A 25,179-nucleotide genomic window follows, 5' to 3' on the forward strand; every position below is an offset into this window, starting at 1 on the left:
GGATATCGCTCTCTGCTTGACCTTAGCTGCTTTGACAAAAGCGTCCAGCATCTACGGACATCCAACACGGAGGGGCTGCGGACTTTCAGCATAGATGTGGAAAATCTTTATTATGACATCCCCCACAAAGTCCTTTTCAAAATGTTAGGTCTTGCATCTCTGACTTCATTGATGAAGCACGGTTCATCAACTATTGCGATATTCCTGTTCAATAATTTTTGGAATCGGTCTCATTTTACCTTGAGTCAACTTTTGTTGATTGGAAAGGGTCCTTATTCTCACAAAAATCTGACATCTGCATCGATCGGCTCGCTTGTAGCGCCAGTTCTGTCAGAGATTTTTTTAGCCAAATAGATAAAGCAATTCAATCTAGATGGCCTTTCATTGAACATTTTTCGTTATGTTGATAATTATTTAGAATTCTCCTCTCTTCCAATCGGTTCAATCCCTCTGTCGTTGATATTTTAAAGGTTTTCAAAGAACGTGGTCAAGGTTTGAACTTTCCTTTTGAATTGCCCATGATGATATTCTTCACTTTCTTGACTTATCCCTTCATTTTGGGAATAAGCATGTTTGTTGATGCTACCAACCTATATCATTTAAACCTTTACTTCATTTCCGCTCCGGACATACCGAAGTCGTGAAAAATACAATTGTCTCGTCTTTTTTGCACTCTGCTCCAATGAAATCTTACGAGCATAAAATTGGTAAAAGTTTACTAGATCAAGTCTACAATCTGAGTAATTCTGGTTATCCGCTCCCTTTAATCAGTTGCATATGTGATAAGCTTTTTCTGCGGGTGAAGGGAAAGGACACGAAAAGTTCCAAGTTGTGCAGCAACAAAAGGAAACCAGTGGCTCTGCCGTACGTGCACCGTTTCTCACATGGGTTGCGAAATGTCGCCAATCGATATGATGTAGGCACAGTAATGTCAGCCCCCACGAAATTTTCTGGTGTGTGCGCTTTGATTAGAAGAAAGGCGAATTTGTTAAAAACTGAGAACCGCTGCTATGCTAACTATAAATCTAGGTATGTACAGTGCAGAATGCGGGTATTACAACATTCCTCTCTCTTGTGAAAAATACTACATATGGCAAACTGGCCGTTGTTTGAATGTCTGCCTCTTTGAACATAGGAATTCATTAACCCCAACAGCACAAGGAAATTTGCCTAAACATCGCTCGAAATGTAAATGGCGCACCATTTTTGATAAAACTGTCGTGCTTGGCACATCGCGTAATCAACGCACAAGAGAAATTATCGGGGCATACCATATCATGAAAGGAGGGGACAAGTGTGAGAATTCTTACCTTGAATCAGTTGTCAGGTTTGCGCTACGTTCCAAAAATGGTATGATAGTACGTGTACGGCGTCGGAGCTGCTCTTGTTAAAAGGGGCGTAGCATTATGCAATTGTAGGCGGTTTGGAAATGCTGAGGTTGATTTGGAAAGGCGGGTCGCAGAATCCGCATGGCTTTGAGAACTTATAAGATCATGCGGAATTCATTCAATCCGAATTGGTTGCAGTATGCGTGCCGCTAGATTGTGTATGGTTTGAGAGATTTGTGTGCTGCTACTGACCTATGGGGCTGATACATCGAGGTTAACGAAAGGGATTCTACAGAAGTTGAGGACAACGCAGAGGATCATGAAACGAAAATGGTAGGTGTAACGTTAGGAGATAGAAAGCTTTCAGAGTGGGTCGGGGAAATATATCAAGTTACTGATATCCTGGTAAAAAATAAGCACAAGAAATGGGCATGGGCAGGACATGTAGTTCGAAGAGAGGATAACCGATGGTCTCTAAGAGTAACCAATTGGATTGCGAGGGCAGGTAAGCGTAGCAGAGGACGGCAGAAAATTAGGTGGGTGGATGAAATTCAGAAATTCGCAGGGGTCAAGTGGATGCAGCTAGAGTAAGACCGGGTTAACTGGGAGATAATGTGAGAGGCCTTCGCCCTGCAGTGGGTATAGTCAGGCTGATGATGATGATGATAATGACAATGACTGACGTGTCTAAGGAGCTGTGTCGCCTGGAGGGCATCACAATTACGTATCACAATCAAACGGCGTTATCTGTCTGTCGCAAACATCCCCTCGCATCTCCTCGCCTTCGGCTGTCTTTTGAGCCACAGTTTCAAAAGAGCGAGAATGAGCGGCGGCTCTTTTCGAGAGCCGCCCTTCAGTGAGCCGTTAGGGGCCGTGAGCGGCAGTTCTTTTGGAGAGCCGCCCGTTCAGTGAGCCGTCAGGAACCGTTCCGCCAGAACCGGGTCTTCTGCTTGCTGCGCCTTTAGCACTATCTATTATCAGTGAGAGAAAGCAACCGCAGTGGGCAGGCAGAGGTGGACCGAGCCGGCATACAAAGAAAAGCAAACAGTTTGCGGTCTGCACGATCCTCGCAAACCGTCGGCTGCCATCGGTCGGAGCGCGGTCGGCTGCTTCGTCGCCGTGTCGAAGCTCCCCGCCGGCGACCTGGCAGCCGCAGTGCGGCGTGTATGCCTCGAGTGGTCGCCGCCGGTTTTGTGCGTAATTTATTTTGCTCTCTATGCTTTCTATGCGCAGTTTTCTTAAGCTGCATTACAACAAGGTGAATTTAGAATGCATAGCTCCTTCCTCAACCAACACAGCAGAAAAAAAACTCCGGTTTGGTTACGTACAAGCAGCACCGAGTGCAGCTCGTCGTGTGCACTAAACGAGAAACAGATGCTTAGAAAAATTAAAACCACACCCCCAAGTATGAATGGCGGGCGATGTGGCTTGAAGCAGACACAAAATGAATGCATGAAATACGGTGGCGTGTGAACGTGGCGGCGAAAACAGGAAGGTTGAACAAGTTTGAGTTGGACCGGGGAAAAGAGCTCTCGTCAGGTAGAAAGGAAACAATGGGAGAAGCCAGGGGGCTGAGTGGCGTGGGCCTTGAGGAAAGGTGCCGTGCCGCAAAGTTGAACATAAGCGTTATGAGAATATACGAAAAACGAATCAGAAAAAGGAAAAACAAAAGGGGGAGGGGAGGGGGGGGGGCAGAGCCTAAAGAGCGCAATTTAGAAAAGAGAAAACGGACAAACGCGGACTCGAGCTAGACACCGCACACTGCATTAAAAAAGAATACATTTACGTTATACTTCCGGCTCCTCCTGAATTCACTTTCTCCTGAAATATAGGAGGGTCCTCGAATCCGTTAACCTGCTTTCTCTCTATATATAATTCACAATCTATATCTGTCTGTATCATGATTATCTATATTTATTAATGGTCAGTCCGCATGTAATTTTGGGCTATTATTGAAAATTGATGATACCAAGTCTTTATTAGAGATAATTCAGCATGATGGCAATGTTAATCGAATAATTTTGAAACGATGGGATGAAAAATAAACGAAACTCTTTCTTGTTGCATGGGTGCACTTCCAGTAAATATAGTGGGCTTAAATAGAAACAATCGCGTCTAAAAAAAAACGGATATTGCTTGTTTACTTGGATTTTGTAGCCACCATGAAGGGAGGCAGAATTATTTCCACACTTTCTTTGAAGTTCGGGAGGTCGAACGGGCGCGGATCAGTGAACGAAAGAGAGCGAGAGACAGAGACGTAACCTTCCATATACTGTGGCTGATTTTATGAAGGATGCGACAAGTATGGAGCGTGACCTAAGCAGCGATTTGTGCATTTTGATCGCCCCGCCAACGTCACTGCAGCGGACTTCCGATTGCCGATGGCTGAAACGAGAGTGACGCCCTTCGAGAACTTATTCGAAGCATCGTGCTCGAAGAGCTGCAAATGCTGCCATCTCTCGAGCAACACCCGCTTGTTGGGGACATCTCGGATGTTGCGCGCGAAGAGCTCCGCCAAGCAGTTCCATCAATGCCATCCCCCCAGCCGCCGGCGCAATATGTAATGACCTACAGCGACGTATTCCGTACCCCTGCACCAGTACCGCCGCCACTCTGCAGCCCCGCTCCTCCCGCTCATCCTGCACACTGATGTCCAGTTTCGACTGGATGCTCGACTGCCCGCACACGCGTCTCGCAAGCCGAACCATCTACATCTATGCTTTCACCACAGTGAAGCCGGTCACGTACTGCGTCACTGCCCGTACCGTCGGATATGCTTGCACGGATTCACACCGGATGCCCCTCGGCCGAGCTATGGTGAACGACCTCGGGACATCGACCAGTACCTCAGCGAAAACATTCCACCTGCGTCCCTATACCGCGGCGCTAGTCCAGGTCACCATCGCTGCGACGGTTTTCCTCCAGCCGCCGTACTTCCTTCAGACAGTCCACAATTCCGCGCCGAGAAAACTGAGGACGGCGACCCTCCTGGGTAGGACCATCGTCGATGAGCACTGCGGCCAACATCCTCCGCTCGCCGATTGGATCAAGCAGTCCGACCCTTCGCTCCGACCAGCAGTCCTGCCACCCTCCGACGATCGACGCAGCTTTCCTCTGCGCCCCAATCGACGCACCGAACGACCAACGAGTCCGACGACCTCACGACGATCACAGAAGCTTACCTTCGACGCATGCAATTCGACGAAACGATTCGCCAATCCGACGACCCCTGGCACGGCGCACTTTGTAGACAGTGAACACCATTCCGCTGAGATACCAATCGCCGTTGACAACCTCCACACGACTGAACTTGTAGATACCGGCGCTGGTTTTTGCGTTATGAGTCGTGGACTTGCTACCATCGTATACGTTCCCCGCCGGGATGGTGCAGTGGTTACGGCGCTCGACTACTGTGTCCAAGGATAGCTCGTTATACCTAGTGGCACGGGCAGAGGCATATTATTTTATATTTTTTTGGGTAGCCTCGCCATAATATGTGTCCAAGGATGCGGGATCGAATCTCGGCCTCGGCGGCCGCTTTTCGATGGAGGCGAACAGCAAGGCGTCCATGTGCTGTGCGATGTCAGTGCACGTGAAAGAACTCCAGGTTGTCGAAATTCCCGGAGTCCTTCACTACGGCGTGTCTCATAGCCTGAGTCGCTTTGTGACGTTAAACTCACGAACCAAAACAAAAACCAAACCATCCTACGCAAAATCCTGACTCCTTGGCACGGAGCACCGATAAGGCTAGCCGGAGGGCATGTGGTGACGCAGTTAGGAGTGTGGGCCGATTGATTCGAGATTCACCACGTAACTCTCTCGTGTTGCTTCGCTGTGCAGGCAGAGTGCTTGAAGGACCTGATCCTCGATCTTGATTTTCTTACGCAATCGGTGCAATCAGTGGCTTCATGGTTACTTTTTCTACCCAGCGCTCAATTTCCGACGACTACACACCTGGCAGGCTAGTTTTCCGAGTGTGCGATGACCATTGCACTTTACCTCTATGCACTAGCTTGTTTGTTAAAGTGCAGTGCGACAACCCTCTCGCCCTTCAAGGCCTCGCGGAAACGAACATAAATTTATTTTTGAGCTTACAAGTCTGCGTCGCTCGGGGGTCTTTCCCTAAGTAACAAGCGAACTGAACTGCTTTTAACAAACTTTAGCGCAGAATACCGCTATTAACCGCAAGGTATAACCATCGCTTATTTTGACGAAGTTAGTGCGCCCTCCACCCACTGCGCCCTATCGATGGTCAACAAGGCGCTCACGAGGACGCTGGACATACTATTCTAACTGACGTGAATCCTGCTTTGTCTCTTGCCCAGCAAAGCCGCCTGTAAGCAATTCTTGGCTCTGACCATGACTGTTTTGCTGTCACTTCCAAACTGAAAATGACGTCAATAGCAAAGTATCGATCGAATTACAATTAATCCCATCGAACGCCCTATCCGCCAAAACCCCTACCGAGTGTCGGCGAAGAAACGAGAGGTTATTCGGGCCCCGGTTGAAATGCTCCTCAATTATGCGATTCAGCCGTCCATAAGCCCATGGGCCTCGCCAGATGTGCTTATCGCTAAAAGAGTCGGAACACTGAGAGTCTGCGTCAACTACAGGAGGCTCAATAAATTAACAAAAAAAGAACGTCTACCCATTGCCTCGAATCAACGACTCATTCAATTGACTGCGCCAGGCCCGATACTTTTCATCGCTCGATCTACGTAGTGGGTATCGGCATATTGAAGTCTATGAACGCGACTGCGAGAGGACCGCGTTCATTACTTCTGAAGAACTTAACGAATTTAAGGTGCTTCCCTTCGGCTTGTGTTCCGCTCACGCAACCTTTCAAAGAATAATGGACACTGTCCTAGCCGGCCTCAAATGACAGACGTGCCTCGTCTACCTTGATGACTTTGTCATATTCCCTGGGACCTACGGGGAGCATATCAAGCGCTTGACGTCCGTACTAAATGCAATCCGCACGGTCGATCTCAAATTAAAACAAGAAAAATGCTATTTTGCATTCCAACAGCTCAAGTTTCTGGGCAACGTCGGGAACGCTGAAGTAATTAGCCCTGATCCAAAGAAGGCGGCTGTCGTAGCTGCTTTCCCGAACCCCACTGATAATAGTCCCGTGCGTCGGTTTTTGGGCCTCTGTGCATATTGCAGACGCTTTGTGCACTTCTCCCAGATAGCCGAACCTCGGACTTGTCTAAGAAAGGACGAAAAATCTTTCATCTGGGCCGACTAGCAGCAAATGGCCTTAGAGGAGCTTCGTAAGCGCCTCCAAACAACGCCCATACTTGGCCACTTCGACGAGGAGACGGGCACAGAATTGCATAGCGATGCCAGTAACATTGGCCTCGCTGCAGTTCTAGTCCAGTGGCAATATGACCGCCTCACTTTTTTACGCGTGGCCTGTCGTCGCCTTCTTGCGAGACGGCTTCCTCTACAAGAAAAACTACGCTTCCACAGACATTCAGTACCCACTGTTGGTCCCAACGCCACTTCGTGCCGACGGTACGCAGGAATGCAACGACAAGCTTTCTGCCCTGCATCTCGGTTTCACTCGGACCTTTGCACAGGTACAAGAAAGGTACTACAGTTGAATCCCGCTATAACGAAATTCACGGTGCACGAAAAAAAATTCGTTCTCGCGGAACTTTGTTATCGCAAAAATTTGACGTGAAACGCAGAAAGAATTGCCCAAGCAGCAGCAAAGGCGTTTAATGCCAAAAATCTGTAAGCTTGGTTTGCTTACGCTTCACGGCGAGCAACGCCGTCACGCGATTTTCGCACTCGGTCAGCAAACCCATTGCAACATCGTCGTCTGGGACAGCAACGAAATTCCTGATGACATCAAAAGCGTCCATCACCTGTACGGCGGTTGCCGCAGCCGGCGCTTCCTGTACGTCGTCGTCTTCTTCATCGGAAGAGTCCTTATCATTCCGGGCAGCTTTTATGATCTGCTCATCACTCACATCTTCGTGAACAACAACACAAGCGTCAGCGCCGATGTATTCGTCGAGCTCGAGATTAGGCGGCACGGTTCCTATTTCTCCCAGCGTTTTCCAGGCGGCCGCGATCCCCGGAGCCGGTGACGCCTCTTCGTCGTCGTCTGTAACGCCTGGTGTTAGGCCAGCAGAGTGTACGGGTCGACCTTCGGCAAATCCGGCGTGCCTGAAACAGTTCACAATTACTGAGCGCCCCAGTGTGCTCCAGGCAGCAGACATAATCTGCAGTGCCACGTACAAGTCCACCTTCGTGTCTCGGCCGGTTTCAGTGTTAAAAAGCAGCCGCTGAATTAACCTCCCGCGGTAAGCGCGCTTCAGGCTAAGAATCACGCCCTGATCGAGAGGCTGTAAGACAGACGTGCAATTGGGAGGGAAAAACCTCAGCTCCGTGTTAGTGAGCTTGACTTCGTCGGAGTGATGCGCTAAACAATTGTCCAAAAGCAAGCAAACTTTACGGCCCTGCCGCTTCATGTCGCGGTCGAATGCCATCATCCACTCGGTGAAAATAGCGCGGGTCATCCATGACTTGTTGTTCGCCTTGTACTGCACAGGTAGGCTACGAGTTCCCTTAAAACAGCGCGGCTTGGCACTTTTGCCTATGACTAACGGCGGACGCTTGTCCGAGCCATCCATGTTTGTGCAAAGCAGCACTGTGATGCGTTTTTTGCTGTGTTTGCCGCCGTGACAGCGCTGCCCCTTGAAGTCGAGCGTCCTAGCCGGCAACATCTCGTAGAATAGCCCGGTCTCGTCGGCGTTGTAAATGTCTGCAGGCGCGAAGTTGCTTAAAATTCCGGCCATGTTACTCGCCTTCCAAGCAGCTGCTCCGTCCACGTCTGCTGACATTGACTCGCCGCACAACACTTTTCCAACGATGTTATGGCGGGCCTTGAAACGGTTTAGCCAGCCAATGCTGGCTTTAAAATCATCAATGCCAAGTAGGCATGCATAGTTCAAGGCTTTCTGCTGGACGATGCTTCCGGACAGGGGGACATTGCTGGCTCGTGCTTCCACAAACCACGCATGCACTGCTTTGTCCAACTCTTCATGGAGGGGCCGCGTCACCTTTTTGTGCTTCGAGGATGTGCCTGAAGCAAGTGCCATTCTCACGCTGTCCTTATTGCCTAGAATCGTTGACAGCGAACTTGCAGGAATTCCGAAGTCTTCAGCAATTGCCGCTTTCTTCCTTCCGCTTTCTGCTTGGGCGATTATTTGAGCTTTTTGCTCAAGGGAAAGAGTTTTGTGTTTTTTCACTTGCGTTGCCATCGTGTCCTGCGGATGAAAACTCGTCGTTGTCGAAGAGAAAGGCAGCGAGTGAACAACGCGACCACGACACAAAGCCAAAATGGCGGAACTGCAATCACGTGATTTCATGCTTATTGTGGCTTTGGATTTGACTTGGACTTCTCGCCAATAAAACTAGTTTCGGTTTCGATTTTGAACGCGAAAATTTCGTTGAAGCGGAAACGCTCTGCAAAAATGGTTCGTTGTGCAGAGAAATTTAGGCCATTAATTCTTATAGGATACTCGCGGGGAATAAAAAATTATTCGTTGTCGCGGAAATTTCGTTGTGGCGGTATTCGTTGTGGCGGGATTCAACTGTACTGGCCTAAGCTAGCTGCTATTTTCCAGCGTCATGTTAAGACGTGCTGTGATTGCCAATATCGGAAGACGCCGCCTGTCAAGCCGACAGGGCTGCTGCAGCCTATTGATCCTCCTCGAATACTTTTCATCAAGTCGGTATGGACTTGCTCCGGCCATTTCCTACGTCATCATTGGGCAATCGGTACATTATAGTCGCCACTGATTACTGCTATTGTGAAAAGAAAGCTCTTCTGAGCATCACCTCTGCTAATATTGCGATCTTTTTCATCTTCAACCAAGTCCTTCTTGACGGCTCTCCTGCGGTCGTTTTAAATTACAGAGGCACAGCAATTACTTCGGCTCTGACCCAGGAAGTGATGCGGCTCAGTGAGGCTTGTCATCGCAAAACAACAGCTTACCATCATCAAACGAATGGCCAATAAGGCCATCGCCGATATGCTTCCTACGTACGTTGACGAAGACCATAAGAACTGGGACAAGATACTACCCTGTCTAACATTTGCACATAGCACCGCTGTTCAGGAAACGACCCGCTTCACACCGTTTCGTTTGGTGTACGGTCGTGAAGCCGTTAACATGCTGGACGCAATGCTACTGCCAGATGTTGCCCACCCACTGGCTGCCGGCGCTGACCAAGTTGCGCAGCATGCTGAGGCCGCTTGCCAGCTGGCTAGACTGGGAGTCCGGCCGTAGCAGGCTAAAGATGCTCAACGTTATAATAACCTTCGTCAAAAGGAAGTAATTTACAACCCTGGCGATCAGTTTGGGTTTTGGGGGGTTCGCCAGCGGGGAAGCTCCGAGAAGCTTCTTCGCCGCTACTTCGGCCCGTAGGAAGTGCTGTTCAAACTCAACGACGTCACCTACGAAGTGATCCCGCAAGAAACTGTTCGTTCCTCCCAACGGCTACTTCTGACTTCTTTATGTGAACGCGACATTCACACCGCCTACAGTTCTGCTCGACCTCGCCACTCGGTATTGGGACGATGCCTTTTCCATCGGGAGGAACAATGCCGCAATGTTACTTACTGTCGCCGCCATGTGGTCGAGCTCGGGAGACTAACACGAGCTCGTCTTCTTCGCTTGCGGAGCTCACTCGCTAGTCGGCTAGCCGGTCATGCCTTCTTTCGCCGGTGCTTGTGCGTTGGTGCAAGTAAACCTGCCTACTTAATCTGCCGGCTTCTGTGACAATAGCTTTGGTTTGATTTATGGGGTTTCACATCCCAAGCGACTCAGGCTGAGAGAGGCCGTAGTAAAGGATTCGGGAAATTTCGACCGCCTGGGGTTCCTTAACGTGCACTAACATCGCACAGCACACGGGCGCCAAACTTTTCGCCTCCATCTAAAAGCGGCCGCCGCGTGCGGGATTCAATCCCGCATCCTTGGGCACAATGTCGACTGCGCAACCTTGCAGCAATGTTGTCTATGGGAATGTAGGTACCAAGTGAATAGTAAATTCTGGCTGACTGAGAAAAATTTCTTAACATAATTTATTGAGATAGTGTTTTCATGTCTTTAGTTGCGGTAAGCCTGTATACTCGCATAGCCCAACTATGCGTGGTATTAGGCCTTTCCTGAAGCTAAGACATATCCCAACATATCTAGTACGCCTCACGTGAAAATAAAAGCGCCACACAAGTCGATGTTGGAAAACACGTCCGTTTTCTAATGGCATTGTGATGTTGCGGTTTGCAGTGCTTTCATAAAGTAAAAGCGAAAAACATGCTAACTAATACCTAGGGTGAAATATGGTGATTATTTTTGTAATATTGGTCCTGGCGTGAACTAGAACAGTCTTCTTTTTTTTTTTTTTTGCAGTCTCACACTTAAACATCTGCCCTTTCGAGAAGTTCGTTATCATGCCCGGCTTCTCTGAACTCGTACCATTTTTCAGCCAGCAGTCGAACAGCGCGTAATTGAAGGGGAATATTTGTTTGTAATTGAGGAAAGGTTAGAGGCTGCGGTGAAAATTTGCTTGAATGTGTTAACGCTGATCACGTGCTCTTGATACGCACTGCGCAGAACCTAACTTATATATTATTGTATCATGTTTTCTGTCCTCGCAGCGACTAGCTCTGACGGCTATAGGAGAATCAATGGGGCGTACCTAATGCTCATAAATCCTGAGGTGGCTTTTGATATTGAGCGCCATAAAGTACGTGTACGCAGTCGCGGAAATTATGTTTGTTTGTGCAAATTTTCGGAGCTTGCGCGACCTCGTTTTTTTACTTTAGACAAAGAAAGCGAGCTTTGTAGAATGACGCATAGGACGTCATAAACGCCATTTGTCGTTTCAGATCTGCCTGAACCTGAAGGGTATATGGAGACGTGAATTCGACGAGGAAGGAAAGTGCCCGTACATTTACTACAAGGACCAGTGGATCGGCTACGATGACCCTGTCAGCATCCGACACAAGGTATATATTGTAACAGATATGCTATACAGAAGTACAGCATGGAAGAATTACTGCAGCAGCTGAACGTGGGCACCAAGCCTACACTTCTACGTCCTCTCCCTCTACTGCCGGTGGTGTCTTTCTTTTACACATATGACATACGTGTCACTTTCCCCTCCTCTGCGACATCGCCCCGATGCGGTGCTACACTCGGACAGAAGAGCGGAGAAAAAGAGCGTACAGGAGTTAAAACAAGAGTCGCACATCACGTAATTGCCGTAGCCAGCCTGAGAGTCGGTCGGGAGGTCACTCGTATAATGGAGTTAAGTTCGCACAATGTGCACAACGTCGCTGCGCTGTCTACTGAGCGATGAGCGGGCTGGTGAGCCTGGTGCACCTTGGTACCTTACGTTACTGATGTGGCGGACAAGGTAGGGAACGAAATAACGGTGCAGTAAACCTTAGGACAGCCCGCGGTTACTAACGGGCTTCCAGACCCGCACACAGTCGCCTGGGGTGTAGGTAACGAAGCGGCGTCCAAGGTTGTCGCGGTAAACATCGATCTGCTGCTGAGGTTGTATTCGTTGGCTGGCTAGTTTGCGCGCTTCTTCCGTGCGCTGGACGTAAGTGGCGATTTCGAGGTTATGTTCAGTTTCACTGTCAGGGCCAACGGGTATAGCATAGCGTCCAGAGGAGTGGTAACCTGGCGACCAAAGACTAATTCCAATGGAATTAGCCGCGTCGTTTCCTGCTGCACCGTATTATATGCGAATGCTGCATACGAAAGAATTCGATCCTATGTCTTGTGCTCGACCTCAATATACATGGAAAGCCATTTGTCTACGGGTGGTCTGCTTAAGCTTCAAAACAGCCTGAGTGAAGCGGACCTAAACACAGCCCCACGATCGGTATCATAGCTGCAGGAGCGCCGTGACGCAGAACGATGTTCTGCACAAAGAATTCGGAGACCGCTTGAGCAGTACCGCTTGAGAGTTACGTGGTCTCAGCGTACCATGTTAAATAATCCGTCGCGACCACAATCTACCGTTTTCCGGGAGACGACATCGGAAAAGGGTCGAGTAGGTCCATGCCAACTTGCTGGAAAGGGGTCTTTGGTGGCGCTATGGGCTGCAGAAAGCAGGCCAGTTCCAGAGGAGGAGACGCGCCGTTGGCAATCGCGACATGTTTTTACGTAATTATGCACTTATGGTAGTAATCTGAGCCAATAATACTTCAGACGAATCTTTGCCAGCGTACAACTGACCCCCAAGTGGCCTGCGGACCGTTTATCATGACAAGCGCTCAAAATCTCGCAGCGTAACTGGAATGGTACAACAAGCAGGAACGCCTCCTTGTTACTGTCAAAGCTGCGCATGTAGAGGGCTCCACGCCACAGAATAAAAACTGCAGCCTACGGTGAAACACACGCGGTACAGTAGCATTAAAACCTTCCAAGTAATCAATTAGTGGCGCCAACTCAGAGTCGATCCATTGAAACTGCGCCATACAGGGTACGCTAATGGCACAAAGGAAAGGGCAATCTTCGGTTGTGTCTTGCGAAGCCCGGTTGCACTGGCGCTTGTGATAATCAGATAAACAGTCCGCGTCTTGGGGCTGCCGGCCCGAATTGTAGACGACCGTCACGTCGTTCTCCTGCAACCGGAGGCTCCATATGGCCGACCAGCCAGAAGGATCTTTCAGGGATCTTTAGCATAGCGAGTGGTGATTTTTGACAACACGAAACGGTCGTCCATAAATGTATGGACGGAACTTACTGAGTCCAGATGATAGCAAGACATTTTCTCTCGTCGATTAGCCCCTTGCCGATCGAGAAAGTGTGCTGCTCGCGTAGGGATGACTAGTTCTGTACCGCCCTGCCACTGTATGAGAATCACCCCGAGGCCGACGTTGCTGGCGTCAGTGTGAACTTTAGTTTCTGTATTTTCGTCAAACTCAGCAACTCCTGATGGACTTTCGAGGCGGAAGCGGAACTCTTTGCAGACTTCGGCATGGGCACTCCCCCATAAAAAGCGTGTGTCATTTTGAGTCAAGGCTATCAATGGCTCAGTTAGGCAAGAAAAATATTTCCCAAAGCGTCGGTAATCCGAGAAGAGGCCAAAAAGGCGTCGGAGGGCCTTTTTGTCGATTGGTCGTAGGAAACTGGAGACGGCAGCAGTCTTGTCGCGGTCCGGAAGAACGCCGTGTGTGCTGACATGTCCTAAATAATGGAACTCCTCGAAGACGAAATGATATTTCTCTGCTTCAGATTGGAGAGCTTAAATAACAAGCTCAATCGCTCCAATTGTTGGTCTGAGCTAGACGAGAAAATTGTCACGTCGTCTAGGTACACAAGGCACGCTTTCCAACTCATACCAGCTAAAACGGTGTCCATCCTGCGTTGGAACGTTGCAGAGTTGAGCAAAGCTCAAACGGGAGCACCTTAAATTCGTACAGACCGTCTAGTGTCACGAAGGCCGTTCTCTCGCTGTCTAGCTCGTCCACCCATACCTGCCAATATCCTCTTTTGACTTCTAACTAACGGAACATGGCGTCGCGGGGTCGGTCAAGCGCGTCATCAATCCTGAGGAGTGGGTATTCGTCCTTTTTTATTAATGCTATTCAGTTGCCTGCAATCAACACAGAACCGCAAAGTGTTGTCTTTCTTTTTCACCAGGACCACCAATGACGCCCACGGGCTTGCTGACGGCTGTATAACATAGTCGGCAAGCATTTCTCGACTTGCGTTCTAGTAGTCTCACGATCTTTGTGCGAAACACGGAATAAACACCGGAAAACTGGTGGCGTGGCCACATCGATGACGATGCGATGCTTGGCTAGAGGCACACGTCCGGCCTTGGAGCTCGTCGCGAAGCAATGTTCAAATTCAGCTAGAAGAAATGACAAAAGATTCTTCTGATGGGATAACAAAGGGCGTTGCATGGTGCGGCTTCTTCTTAAAGATTCGTCTTACGGGGCACAGATTCGCAATCCATCCACATAGTGAAGGAAGACGGCAGCCGGTCTCTTTGCGAGGTGCGGAATCTTGTTGGTGAAGTTCGTCTGAAAAGAATTCGCACAGCCTTCATGCAATTCGACAAGACCGTGTGCGATAGCTACTCCCTCCTCGAGCAAGAGCGAATGGTGGCTGTCCGCAATATCTTCGTACTCGTGAAATGAGTCGTTCCTCATTAGGATCAGCACACTTGGTCATGGTAGCAGCATTACGTCGTCTTCGGCAATAGGTAGTGCGTTGATTCCTGGATCATCTTTGTCACTGCGTCACGGTCTGTTTCATCGAGAATGTAACTTGTGCTTCGTGTACGTCGATGACAGCACCGTTCGCTTTGATCCTGACAGTCGGCGCCCAGGATCAAATCCCTCGAAGACGACAAGACGACAAATTCACTGACGTAGATGAAACCGCGGATACCGATTCGGGCTGTGCACCTTAATTCCGGCCGGGGTAGTGAGGTGACCTCCAGCTGTGCGAATACTAGGGCCCACCCATGGCGTCAAAACTTTGCTCAGATCCTGGGTGAAGGTGTGGCTTATCACGGACTAGTAGAGCGATCGCTTCAGTTGCATCAGTTGTCACACACAAATCAGATCTAGCACGTCGGATGCTGTCGCCACACTGCCCCTGTGAGAAATAGCGTGTAGGAGCATCGGCGGCAGAGGATCTTCAATTTTCTCGAAGTCAACGGCTTTGCCACCGGAGACCACTGGAATTAGTTATCCCGACGTGGACTGAAAGACCGCTGCTCAGGATAGCTGGAGGCTCGGCGAGGGCTTGGGGAACGGTAACGCAGAGAAGACGAAAATTGAGAATCAGCGGCTATATGTCACAGCATTCCAACGTGCCGAAAGATGGGCTTCGATTTAAAGCGGCCGTTTCGCGGGCACGGGTCGTCGAGCGCAAAACCACGCAGATCCACTTGGCGATACGGAAACGCCTTGTAGATATGACCCGCCTCATCACAGTGGTAGCAGAGGAGCCGATGGTCCGGCGCACGCCACACTTCCCGCTTCCGTGGCCGCTGGTAGGCTCGCGGAGCAGGAACACGGGCAGGATCGGGCTGCTGCACTGCTAATTGCGATGTTCAGATACTAGCCTGGCGCTGGTGCTGATGCCTGACAGATGACAGATGCGCAGGTGTATTTTTGACGTCAAGCTGGCGAGGAACCTCAGAGAGTTGCTGTTAAGCTGCCAAGCGCACCTCATCCCTGACAACTTCAGACAGCGGTGGAACAGAAGGCGCGCTGGGAAGATTTCTTAGTGCAATTGACCTGATCAGGTCACGAAAAACGGTCACATCGCTCCCTGGTGGCATCGACAATACAGCGGCGAGCCCGAGCGCGCTTGCAACCCAATTGTATTTGTTGGCGCGTTGTAGGAGCGTTGTTTCTATGCTGGTCGCCTCGGTGAGAAATTCCGCGACAGTCCTTGACGGACTGACTACAAGGCCCGCGAACAGCTCTTGCTTTGCCCCACGCATGAGGTGGCGAAGGTTTTTCTCCTCCATCATGGAGGGGTCGGCACGCCTGAACAGAGATGTCATGTTCTCCACATACATGCTGACGCTTTCGTTCATCCGCTGGATACGGGAGTGTACCGCCGCTACAGTTTTCTCCCGGCAATCTGCGTTGGGGAATGTATATAGCTAAGAGATTTCGGCCGAATGTTTCCCAGGGGTACATGGTGTTTTCGTGGTTCTCCAACCAAGTCCTAGCGAAGTCCTCGAGCTCAAAGTAGACGTTATGGAGCTTACGGTCATCGCCCCATCCGTCGTACCGGGCGACCTGCTCGCAGATGTCCAGCCAGTCTTCCGCATCTTCGTACACGTCACCGTGGAAAGACGACGGTGTTCGTAGTGTGGGGTAGAATATGGGCGCCGGGGTCCTTTTATTTGTGGCCATTTGTGGCGGGACTGTCGGTCGAGGCTGCATCGTCCTCCTGGATGGGAAAAGGCCTGGTGACTCACCACGGAGGCGACGGCTCGGGCGCTGATGGACCGGTGTGACCATAATGTTAGAATAGAAGAGGCGTGTGAACGGGCTGCTCCGCATCGAAGAGCAAGTGGCATCACCGTTGCTCGGATTTCTGCAGGCTGCCGAGAGGCTGACTATTAGCGGTCTCTAGAGTCACTGTAAAATTTTCTGTGTACAGCAAAGATGCACGCGAGCGCCATTTCCTTTCCAGACCGCCGGGCTTCGGCCACTGTCTGAACGGCGAGTGACCCCATTCGTACGCTTAGAACATGCTTTTAAGCTCAGCAAAATAGGAAAATTTTAGCACATTTATTCAGAACAGTGCGAACAGTGATTGTATGTCGCTAACTTCAATACCGAAGTCAGCAATCGATTGGAAAAAAATAAGTGTGTGAGTGGATCGGTAAAAACTGCAGGTCGCCTACTCTCGCAAGTCCCCGGCCGTTTGGACCACCTGGTGTTACGGGCATAGCCCGATGTGTCCAATGAAGTTCCCCATCAAAAGTACTTCGTGTTGTGGGGCCCATCGATTTACGTCGTCGATGATGCATTGCATGACTCTGCCATTGCCCTCATGTTACCCATGTGCAAACGCGAGATATACGACACCTATAAGCACCGGGGGGCCGAGGATGCTTCCGGATATCCAGATATGTTCGTCGAAGGAGCCTGCCATTGGCACCCATGTGTAGTTGCTGCGCCAAGTCACACCCACGCTACCACCTTTGCGGCTCACACCAGAGCGGTTCCTGTAGGGTTAAGCACCCTAGGTTCCCAAACAGTGTCGCGCCGTGTGTCGGAGGTCGGACTCACTACGAGCAGCAGCGTGGCGCGCGCCGGCAATGCTCATTCATATAACTAACTCTTCCAACAACATGGATGTGACATCCGTGTTTTATCTCGTAGTCGTACACAGGTTGGGAAGCGTACCCCGCACTTCCACCAGATGTATAACAGATGTTACACAGAAGTACAGCAAGGAAGAACTACTGCAGCAGGCTGAATGAGGGCACCAAGCCCGGGCCTACACTTCTCCGTCATCTACCTCTACTGCCTGTGGTTCCTTTCTTCTACACATATAGCATAAGTTTCAATACGACTACCCTTCGTCACACTTGTCTGCACATCAATGAAATATTGAAATGAGCGCATCTAAAGAATTGTGCGAATTTAAAAGTGCGTTGTTGTTTTTTTCATCGGGATCATTATTGGAGGTCTCGACACCTTTGAGCGAAGGTCTGCTGTAAATCTGCATGTTTAACTTAGTTATCGTGATAAAGTGACAAGCGTGGTTTGTAACTACGGTTGCAGTGTGAAAAGCAAGCAACAAGGAATAATTTATCACCTTAGAAAGAAAACAATGTATGCATTACTTGTTTATGCTCTACATGAAAAATCTCTAACAAATATTGTTCAGATCTCCCTATAACTACCACTTTATTATTGTTCGTGTAATTCCCTTAGATCAAGTTCCTCAGGCAAGAGGGCTACCGCGGAGTCAACGTGGTAAGCAGCGACCTGGACGACTTCAGAGGCTTCTGCGGTGAAACCAACATCCTGCTCAAAACCATCAAGGAAAGCCTAAACGGCAACATGAACCAGACAGCCGCATCGGCCTGAGAGGTGACCGCCATTTGAAGTCTAAGAAAGTGGCGATACTAGTCCCTATTTGCACCATATCTATGCATAAAACACTTAAATATCACTGTCGGGTGAACTGAGAGCGCAGGCTTTTCCTCGTGATTCTCGATTGGCGTTTTGTGAAGTCAGCAACACGAGTCCTATCTACCTTCCTCGCCAAACATCGCCAAACACTCGGCGCACAATCATCTATACGTATTACATCCACACGCACGCACTCTTTTTCTCATCAGTGACCTTTGCAGAGGGGCATATCTGTGTGTTGTAGCCCACGGACATCTGCTCGCACGCAGCAGGTTTAGGATTCCTCTTCCAAATGCCAAGAACCAAATTCAATGTTTTGCGCACAACCAGCAGTGTCTCGTAATCTTTTAACGCAAGCAGCCATGCTCCCCTTTGTTCTGATAAGTGTTGACTACCTCTACAAGCGCTTTTTTTGAACGAGGAGCATCTTTTTTTTTTCTTTTCAATTTTCCGACAAAAATGGTTCATGTTGATCAAATTTAATGCGATGCGCACTATATTTAATTCCAACGGCGGCCATGTGATTGCAATGTAATTTATTTCAAACAACTCCTCTGTGACAATATTTATGATACTAGCGTATTTTAAAAACAAATGCTGCAATGAACACCCGCAAAATTGCTGAAATGTATGAAGCCCCCCCCCCCCCCCCCCCCCCATCAAAGAATATTCGAACCAAAAAGGTTCACTGCAAGAATGACGACATACAGTAATGCATTAAGAAGAGAAGCACAACAATGAACGCGCAAAATAAAAACAACAAAAACAAGCCCATGGCGTCTACTGGAGATCGCTACTAGGCGTGCGTTGCTGGATATGTTCATTCAGACCTTTTGGACCACGTCAGTCGGGAAACTCCGCTTCAAAACATGACTAGCTTTTGTACGCATTCTTTGGAAGGCTATGAATTATCGCGTCATCTAGTAACGGTAAATAGCAGCTTTCTGCTTTTGCCTTTCGGATATCGGGGTTTTTTTTTTTTTCTTTCTTCTTTTCCATCTTAATTAACTCTACGGCTGTTATCTATAGGAATTTTTGCTGCAAGTCTTCAAGTGATTGTATTTTCCATGTTGTATAGTGCATTTATTAGTATCCTGAAAGTTTGCAACTTAGACGCAGTTCCCTTTAATGGCCGCTGGCGCCGCCCCTATTCGTATACACATGAATTTTGACCATTCAAAACCGCCGTTTTCTGATACATGGGCCCTATGGGAAGTTTCGAAACTAGTAGTATTGAAAAGCTTTAATATCGACTGCCTACGACCTTCCTTAAGCAGCGTTACTATCTGTCGGACATGTTGCACGCATTGTGAGTAACAGCATGCAAAAAGCGTTGGCATCGGCGATCACGGCACAATTTCCCGCTCGGTGTCGATCAAACTTGAAATGATGTTGGACAAAAGGTAGGTACTAGTTCCCAGGCGCGTGAAATCAAGTCATTTCAGACGTTGGCCACCAACTGCAAATGGAACCACATCTGACGAAATATTACGTGATGCGGCACTCTGTCTATCCGTGAACAGATTCAAGTTTTTACAGAAGTTTTTACTGAGATTTGGTAGCTTAGGAACGCCACAGCAGTCACGGGGGGCCGACGTCACTCAAGGTTAGGTGCGCACATGGAGCTAAGAAAATTTGCAAGTCACTGTGCCTGCTGCATACAAAACTCATGCGAGTCAGACGCGAATCACTCCCAAAGTATAAATAGTTGGCCGTCTATGCACTTGACGTGAAACTTATTTTCTGGGACACCGTCCGTTTTGCAAGCAACCAAGCACTGTAAGCGTGCTGGTTTTCCCGTGTCTTCTGAACGCGGTCTTCGGTCGCCGCACTCCGGGCCTGGCTGGCCTCTGCAAGGAGTCGTGCAGAGGAATTATCAAGAGAAGAGCGCACATTCGTCTCATAAAAAGAAAACCAAGAGATGAAATCGCAACGCTAAGAGCGTAAAATATTGTGCTGCGACCACTGTGAGTGTTTTGCGAGATCACGCGTGATGGTACTGCTGCCACCACTGTTCCGCGAAATATGCCAAACGAGCTGGCACTGTTTTAACCATGTTTTAATGAGACAGCATCAGTTGGATATGTTGGCCCCAGGAGTGTCCGCAAAATCTGTCGCCAAAAGTTGGTTCCCTCGTGACGTCGCCACCACCAAGTGACGTCATCCAGCCGCCAAATCCCGCCGTTATCTCTTAAACAAAATGAGTTCCAAACTCATTTAAGTAAGGAAGCTGTACTTGGAAAGCGTGAAGTGAACTGGCTGCCAACGTCTACAGATACTGTGATCTTTCATAAAATGACAAAGAAATGAAGTTTTATATATATCCTAAGATCACGATTATAAAAAAAAAAAAAGAAAGCGAGCGTTAAAGGTGACATTTATGAAACTTTTTGTTCGTGCTTTTTTTTTTCGCGTTTATCTACATGACACAAAGCGGCTGGTCGAAGTTGCGCTACCTTGGAGACAGAAGCCACCTTCCAAAAATATCAGGGAATGACCAGATGCTCACATGTACTCGCATACCCAACTATTGCTGCATTTACTTTTTCCATAGCCGAAACCTCTGAGTCTTACTTAAAAGTTTAGATACACCAATCTACGGAAACCAAGAAGCAGGTCAAATTATGGTACGTCATCGTTAAACTAGCACCTTCGAAACCTTTTGATCTGCCATCCCGAGTTGTTGGACATAATGGAGCAATCTTCCTCTTTTTTTGCTTTTCATAAGCTGGCGAAAGGTTACTTTTTAGAAAATGCATAAGTGTTCCTTTTTTTTTTTTTGTTCTTTCTTCGTTCAAGAAATCGAACGTTCATATTTTTCTCTATATTTACTGTTAATTTTTGTACATATACTTCACATGTGTTTTCTGTTGCACTGCATTGTTCCGTGAATTTTTTTGCCCTGTTATCGCTTTAATAGGGATGGAAATATTGCCTACATTGGAAGCTGAGTAGCACGAGCATTTGCATTGTGATCTTTATATTGTTTATATGTACGTATTTCGGTGCTCCCTGTTGTTGTGTTCGAGTAGTGCTTAGGGCATTGTCAGGTGGATTTATTTTCACATTTTGCCCTCTCCACCATGACACTCTGTTGTCTGAAATTTTCTGAACAAAACAAGCAGTTTCAAAAGCAGAATTTTGTTCTGTACTGAAGTTTCTCAGTGTTTGACGTCATCATTCAATGACCGGTTGCGGGTTGTAAGTCATGGTGTCAGGTGCTGTATCAGCATAGAGGCAAGAGTCATTAGCCATGTGACATGAAAGTGTCGACTCATCTACTTCATGAGTCACGTGAGTTATGGGTCATGAGACAAAAAGTGCTGAATCATGCCATTTAGTAAGTAGATTTAGAAAGGCGTCGACTAGGAGCCACCAACCTCTCGCCAACGCTTTCGCATTCTGCCAATTACGTTTTTATTCATTCCTTCTCTAAGGGATGATTCTTAAATTCTCCTGAGGCAATTTTAGATTACACAGGTGCTCAGAACTGTCTCTAGTTAACCTCCTATATATACATATCTATAGAACGTTCTGAGAAATTTTGGAAAAGAGTTTTTGAGCCGAATTTTTGTCGCGTATTCTATAACTCCTCACATTGCCACAGCATCGTAAACTCCTTGACTTCGTAAAATCAGCAAACCTTTTTTTCATTACTTAAATAATTCCATCATTCTTCACTACATAACGCTCTGATATCCTGGAGCAGTATATATCGTTCATTAAAAAAAAACGCAATCAATATACCTGTTCATCCTCTCTCGGCAGGCATGTGTTTCCTGTTTATTTTCAAAAACGCACTTCATCAGTTTTATATGGCAGTCTTAATTATGCGTTGCAAGCGCAGGACACATTTAGGAAGCTACGTTTTGCCCTGCGTTCTAAGCTTAAACCATTTCTGCCGATATATTAGTAGATATATTTTGCGATATTTCGCAGTTTATAATTATTTTCAAAAAACACCACACTGGTTTTCTGTGGCACTTATGAATACCCGTCGCGAGAGCAGGAAATGTTTCAAAAGCACGTATTTGCCAGGCATCAGGAGCCTACATCCGTTCCCATTAACATGTCTATAACAGTATCTTGATAAATCACTCCATTAGCTTTTAAATAAAATGAATTCTAGACTCATTTAAGTAAGGAAGGAAGCTGGACTTAACAAGCGCGAAGGGAACCTACTGCTAACGTCTACAAATACTGTCACGTGGTGGTGACAAGGCCGATGGCAACAAAGGAAGAGTCTGGGAGTACACTAAAGAAACTCTTTATTGGGCTGACTTGCACCTGCAAAATAACTAAGCGATTCGGCGGCAGCGATAACAGCGAACGCGCTCCTTGGTCGCCGAACAGAAAATGCCCATTTCGCTCGTCATTGCTCAATTTAAAGCTGGCGAAGAAATCTGTAGATAAAACCGCGAAGGATGCCTAACATAACCTGCAACATGGTAGAAACACAAGAGCGTGGCTGCATGGAACCCTTCGAGATACATCTCGAAGCATCTTCCGCAACAAAGGAAATGATAAAGCGTTTCAGGACAACGATTATGAACAAACGAAGACAATCACAAAGATAAGGCCCCATGCAGGCAGCTGCTAAAAAACAACAAATATAGCTTAGAATGGTTCGCGGTAACATTGTGATCTTTCATAAAATGACAAGGGAATAAAATTATCTGTATATCCTAAGGTTATTATTTCAAAAAAGTGTTAAAAGTGAGATTTGTTAACTTTGTGGGAATTCAACATTTCCCTCGCCCGCACGACGCGGCGAACACCCTTTCTTTCTCTCGGGGAGCCCTCATCTTTCCCCCTCTGGCCTCCTTCCTCCGTTGCTGTGGCAGAGAGGGCGGGGGTGAGAGAACGGCCCCTCCTTCCCCTCTCATCTCAGCGGACAGCACCCGGAGCAGACGACGCCACGACGCCGTAGCGCGCGGATGCTGCTATGACACCGAGGAAGAACATTGGGCGTTCCCAATAAACAACTTGGCCCGCTGGCTATGTTTGCCTCGGTGTGACGTTCTTCACGACCACTGCTGTGGTCGGAGCTAGCGGTGTGGCCTCGGTTCTCAGAGCGGAGCCGCAGCCCCGTGAGAATCCCCACAAGTTCTTGTTTATACTTTTTTTTTTCGCGTTATCTGCATGACGCAAAACGACTGGTCGAAGTTGTGGTACCTTGGAGATGGAAACCACATTACCAAAGTTATAAGGAAAGGCCAGTCGTTCACACATACCCACGCAACCAATCGTCACTGCATTTATTTTTTTCATAGCCGAAAGCTCCGAGTATTCCTTAGAAGCAGAATTTAGTTTAATACTGAAGTTTCTCAGTGTTAGCCGCATATACTGCATTTTTGTCGAAATGTGGAAACGCGTATAAACTAAGAAAATGGGGTTTCAAAAGACAAAATTACGATTTCTCTGACGGAACGAAACTGCCGAATAAAACAATAGGTGAAGTGGCGACGTCATGGAAGTTTTAATGTAAAAGCCCACAAACTTTTGGCCTCCGCCTCTGTAACGTACTCTCTATGAGGGTAAGGTAAATTATGAATAACACCATTCTGTACAGTTTCAGGAATAACTTTAGCTTCAAAGCCAGCAATGTGGTTTTTACAAGATCTTTGTCAACCTAATTAGGAAAACGCAAAAGAGATGCGGAAAAGACCCATGAGCCCCTGTAAGGCTGCTATACTGCAGCGGAACCGAATGACCTCTGACCGGTCACATACACTCCATTCATAAAAACAAACCAATGCGTCTGCAACCTCCCTTAAGTGAATTCTAGACAATCCACTTACTACGCGCATAACAAGCCCGGTCACTACTTCTCGCCTCCACATTCGACGCGCGCGTGTGTGGGCAGCACTGCTCGATCTCACCTTGATCCAGTTTCTTCTTGGCCAACCATTCCTCGCACTTCCACTCCGACAGTTCGCACGTGCGGCGATCCTTCCGCTCCCTCTCGGCCTCCTTGTCGACTCGCTGGCTGTGCTGCTCGGCCCGCCTGAGCGCCTCTTGCCTGTCCTTCAAGGTACACCAGGCGGCAAAGGCTCTCTCTGCCTGGAGCCTTTGGCTGGCCTTATGCTGTGTTGCCGCGCGCTCCGCACTGCGCGCTGCCCTCCGGACCTTGAGTTGCTGCCGGGCGCGCCGCCTCCACTCGAGATCCTCGCGCAGATGCCAGCACGTCCACGCATCCAACTCCTCGTCTCTGCCGTCGTCGCTAGCCACAGATGACGCGACACCAACACTGCAACCGCCATTGTCGACAGCAGTGCTGCGGTTACCGCCCTCGCTGTGCTGAGTAGGACTGCGCGAGCCAGAGTCGCTGCCGCTGCCGTCGGCACTGCTACGCTCACTATCTTCGCTGTCTGGAGCGAAACTGCAGGGGGTTAAGTCGATGTCGTTGCGGTCGGCACTATGACGGTTACTGTCTTCATTGTGTGGTGTAGACATGCGTTACCCTGAGTAGCTGCCGCTTCCGACGGCGCTGTTGTGGTCGCCATCCTGGCTTGAGGAAGTAGGAAAGCGTGGTGCTGAGGAAGCCGTATTGGCCGTATCATCTCTGGCGACGCTGTCAAACACCGTGGGCTCGTCGTCTGCTTCGCGGTCACGGCAGTCACTTGTACCGCTGCCCTCATCCGAGCTAGGTCCCATCAGGAGGCCGGTGCTGTGGGTTTAAAAGATCCAGTCACTCAAAGCTGCAGGCTTATCACCTTTTAATGGGACATTTAGAACAGCACAAGAAAGCGAACACAACGGAGTGAAGTATTCGAATGCTTCATGAAACCGCGCAAAAAGATCAGGGACAGGGAAGAAGGCAACAAGACCAAGCACGGAGGAAGGATTGACACAGAATAAAGAAGGTAGAACCGGGCCGCGATTTCATGATGCATTCTAATACTAGTCACCAACTAGCCCACCTCTCACTAGTAAAGTATTCATTGTGTCCTGTTTCGAGTCTCAGGATAGATATATACATAATCTCTGCAGCCCTTCCGGGCCCAGCACCATGACTCCAGATGTGTTATCTTCACGTCTGATGCCTTCAGCCCTCCTATAATTTCGTTTGTCGAAGCCCGTTACTATACCAAAGAATCTAGCTTAATCATTTTATTATTTATATTGCCACGTGCCTAGCGCCGCGCGACAGCCGCGTTTGGCGCCGCCGACGACGAAGCAGTTGTTGTT

At 48.5% G+C, this 25,179-nt stretch overlaps 2 protein-coding genes across 2 annotated transcripts in view; one reads left to right on the plus strand and one right to left on the minus strand.

The window, feature by feature from the left end:
- Nucleotides 1–21,144, plus strand: part of LOC146199163 (endochitinase-like) — a 62,674-nt gene extending 41,530 nt beyond the window's left edge. Inside the window, exons 5-6 of the mRNA XM_084592064.1 lie at nucleotides 11,236–11,355; nucleotides 17,788–21,144. Coding sequence (XP_084448190.1) covers nucleotides 11,236–11,355; nucleotides 17,788–17,943 — 276 coding nt within the window. The 3' untranslated portion in view covers nucleotides 17,944–21,144. The remainder of the gene's footprint in view (nucleotides 1–11,235; nucleotides 11,356–17,787) is intronic.
- Nucleotides 21,145–21,165: 21 nt separating this feature from the next.
- Nucleotides 21,166–25,064, minus strand: LOC146199164 (uncharacterized). Its single transcript, XM_084592065.1, has 2 exons — nucleotides 23,790–25,064; nucleotides 21,166–21,209 (listed from the first exon to the last, which is right to left on the minus strand). Exons 1-2 carry the CDS (start codon nucleotides 24,442–24,444, stop codon nucleotides 21,166–21,168), a joined length of 699 nt encoding a protein of 232 aa, XP_084448191.1. The 5' UTR covers nucleotides 24,445–25,064.
- Nucleotides 25,065–25,179: the final 115 nt, after the last annotated feature.

The sequence above is a fragment of the Amblyomma maculatum genome, chromosome 2 (genome assembly GCF_055883805.1).
Source record: "Amblyomma maculatum isolate TAMU_Amacu chromosome 2, ASM5588380v1, whole genome shotgun sequence".
In the NCBI taxonomy this organism is placed as follows: Eukaryota; Metazoa; Arthropoda; class Arachnida; order Ixodida; family Ixodidae; genus Amblyomma; species Amblyomma maculatum.

What these genes read in the sequence shown, in the direction of transcription:
- LOC146199164 (XM_084592065.1), bottom strand. Translation starts at nt 24,444, where the DNA reads ATGTCTACACCACACAATGAAGACAGTAACCGTCATAGTGCCGACCGC. An exon ending in CCGGGCTTGTTATGCGCGTA is followed by an intron (nt 21,210 to 23,789) that starts GTAAGTGGATTG and finishes ATGCTGATACAG; the next exon opens with CACCTGACACCATGACTTAC.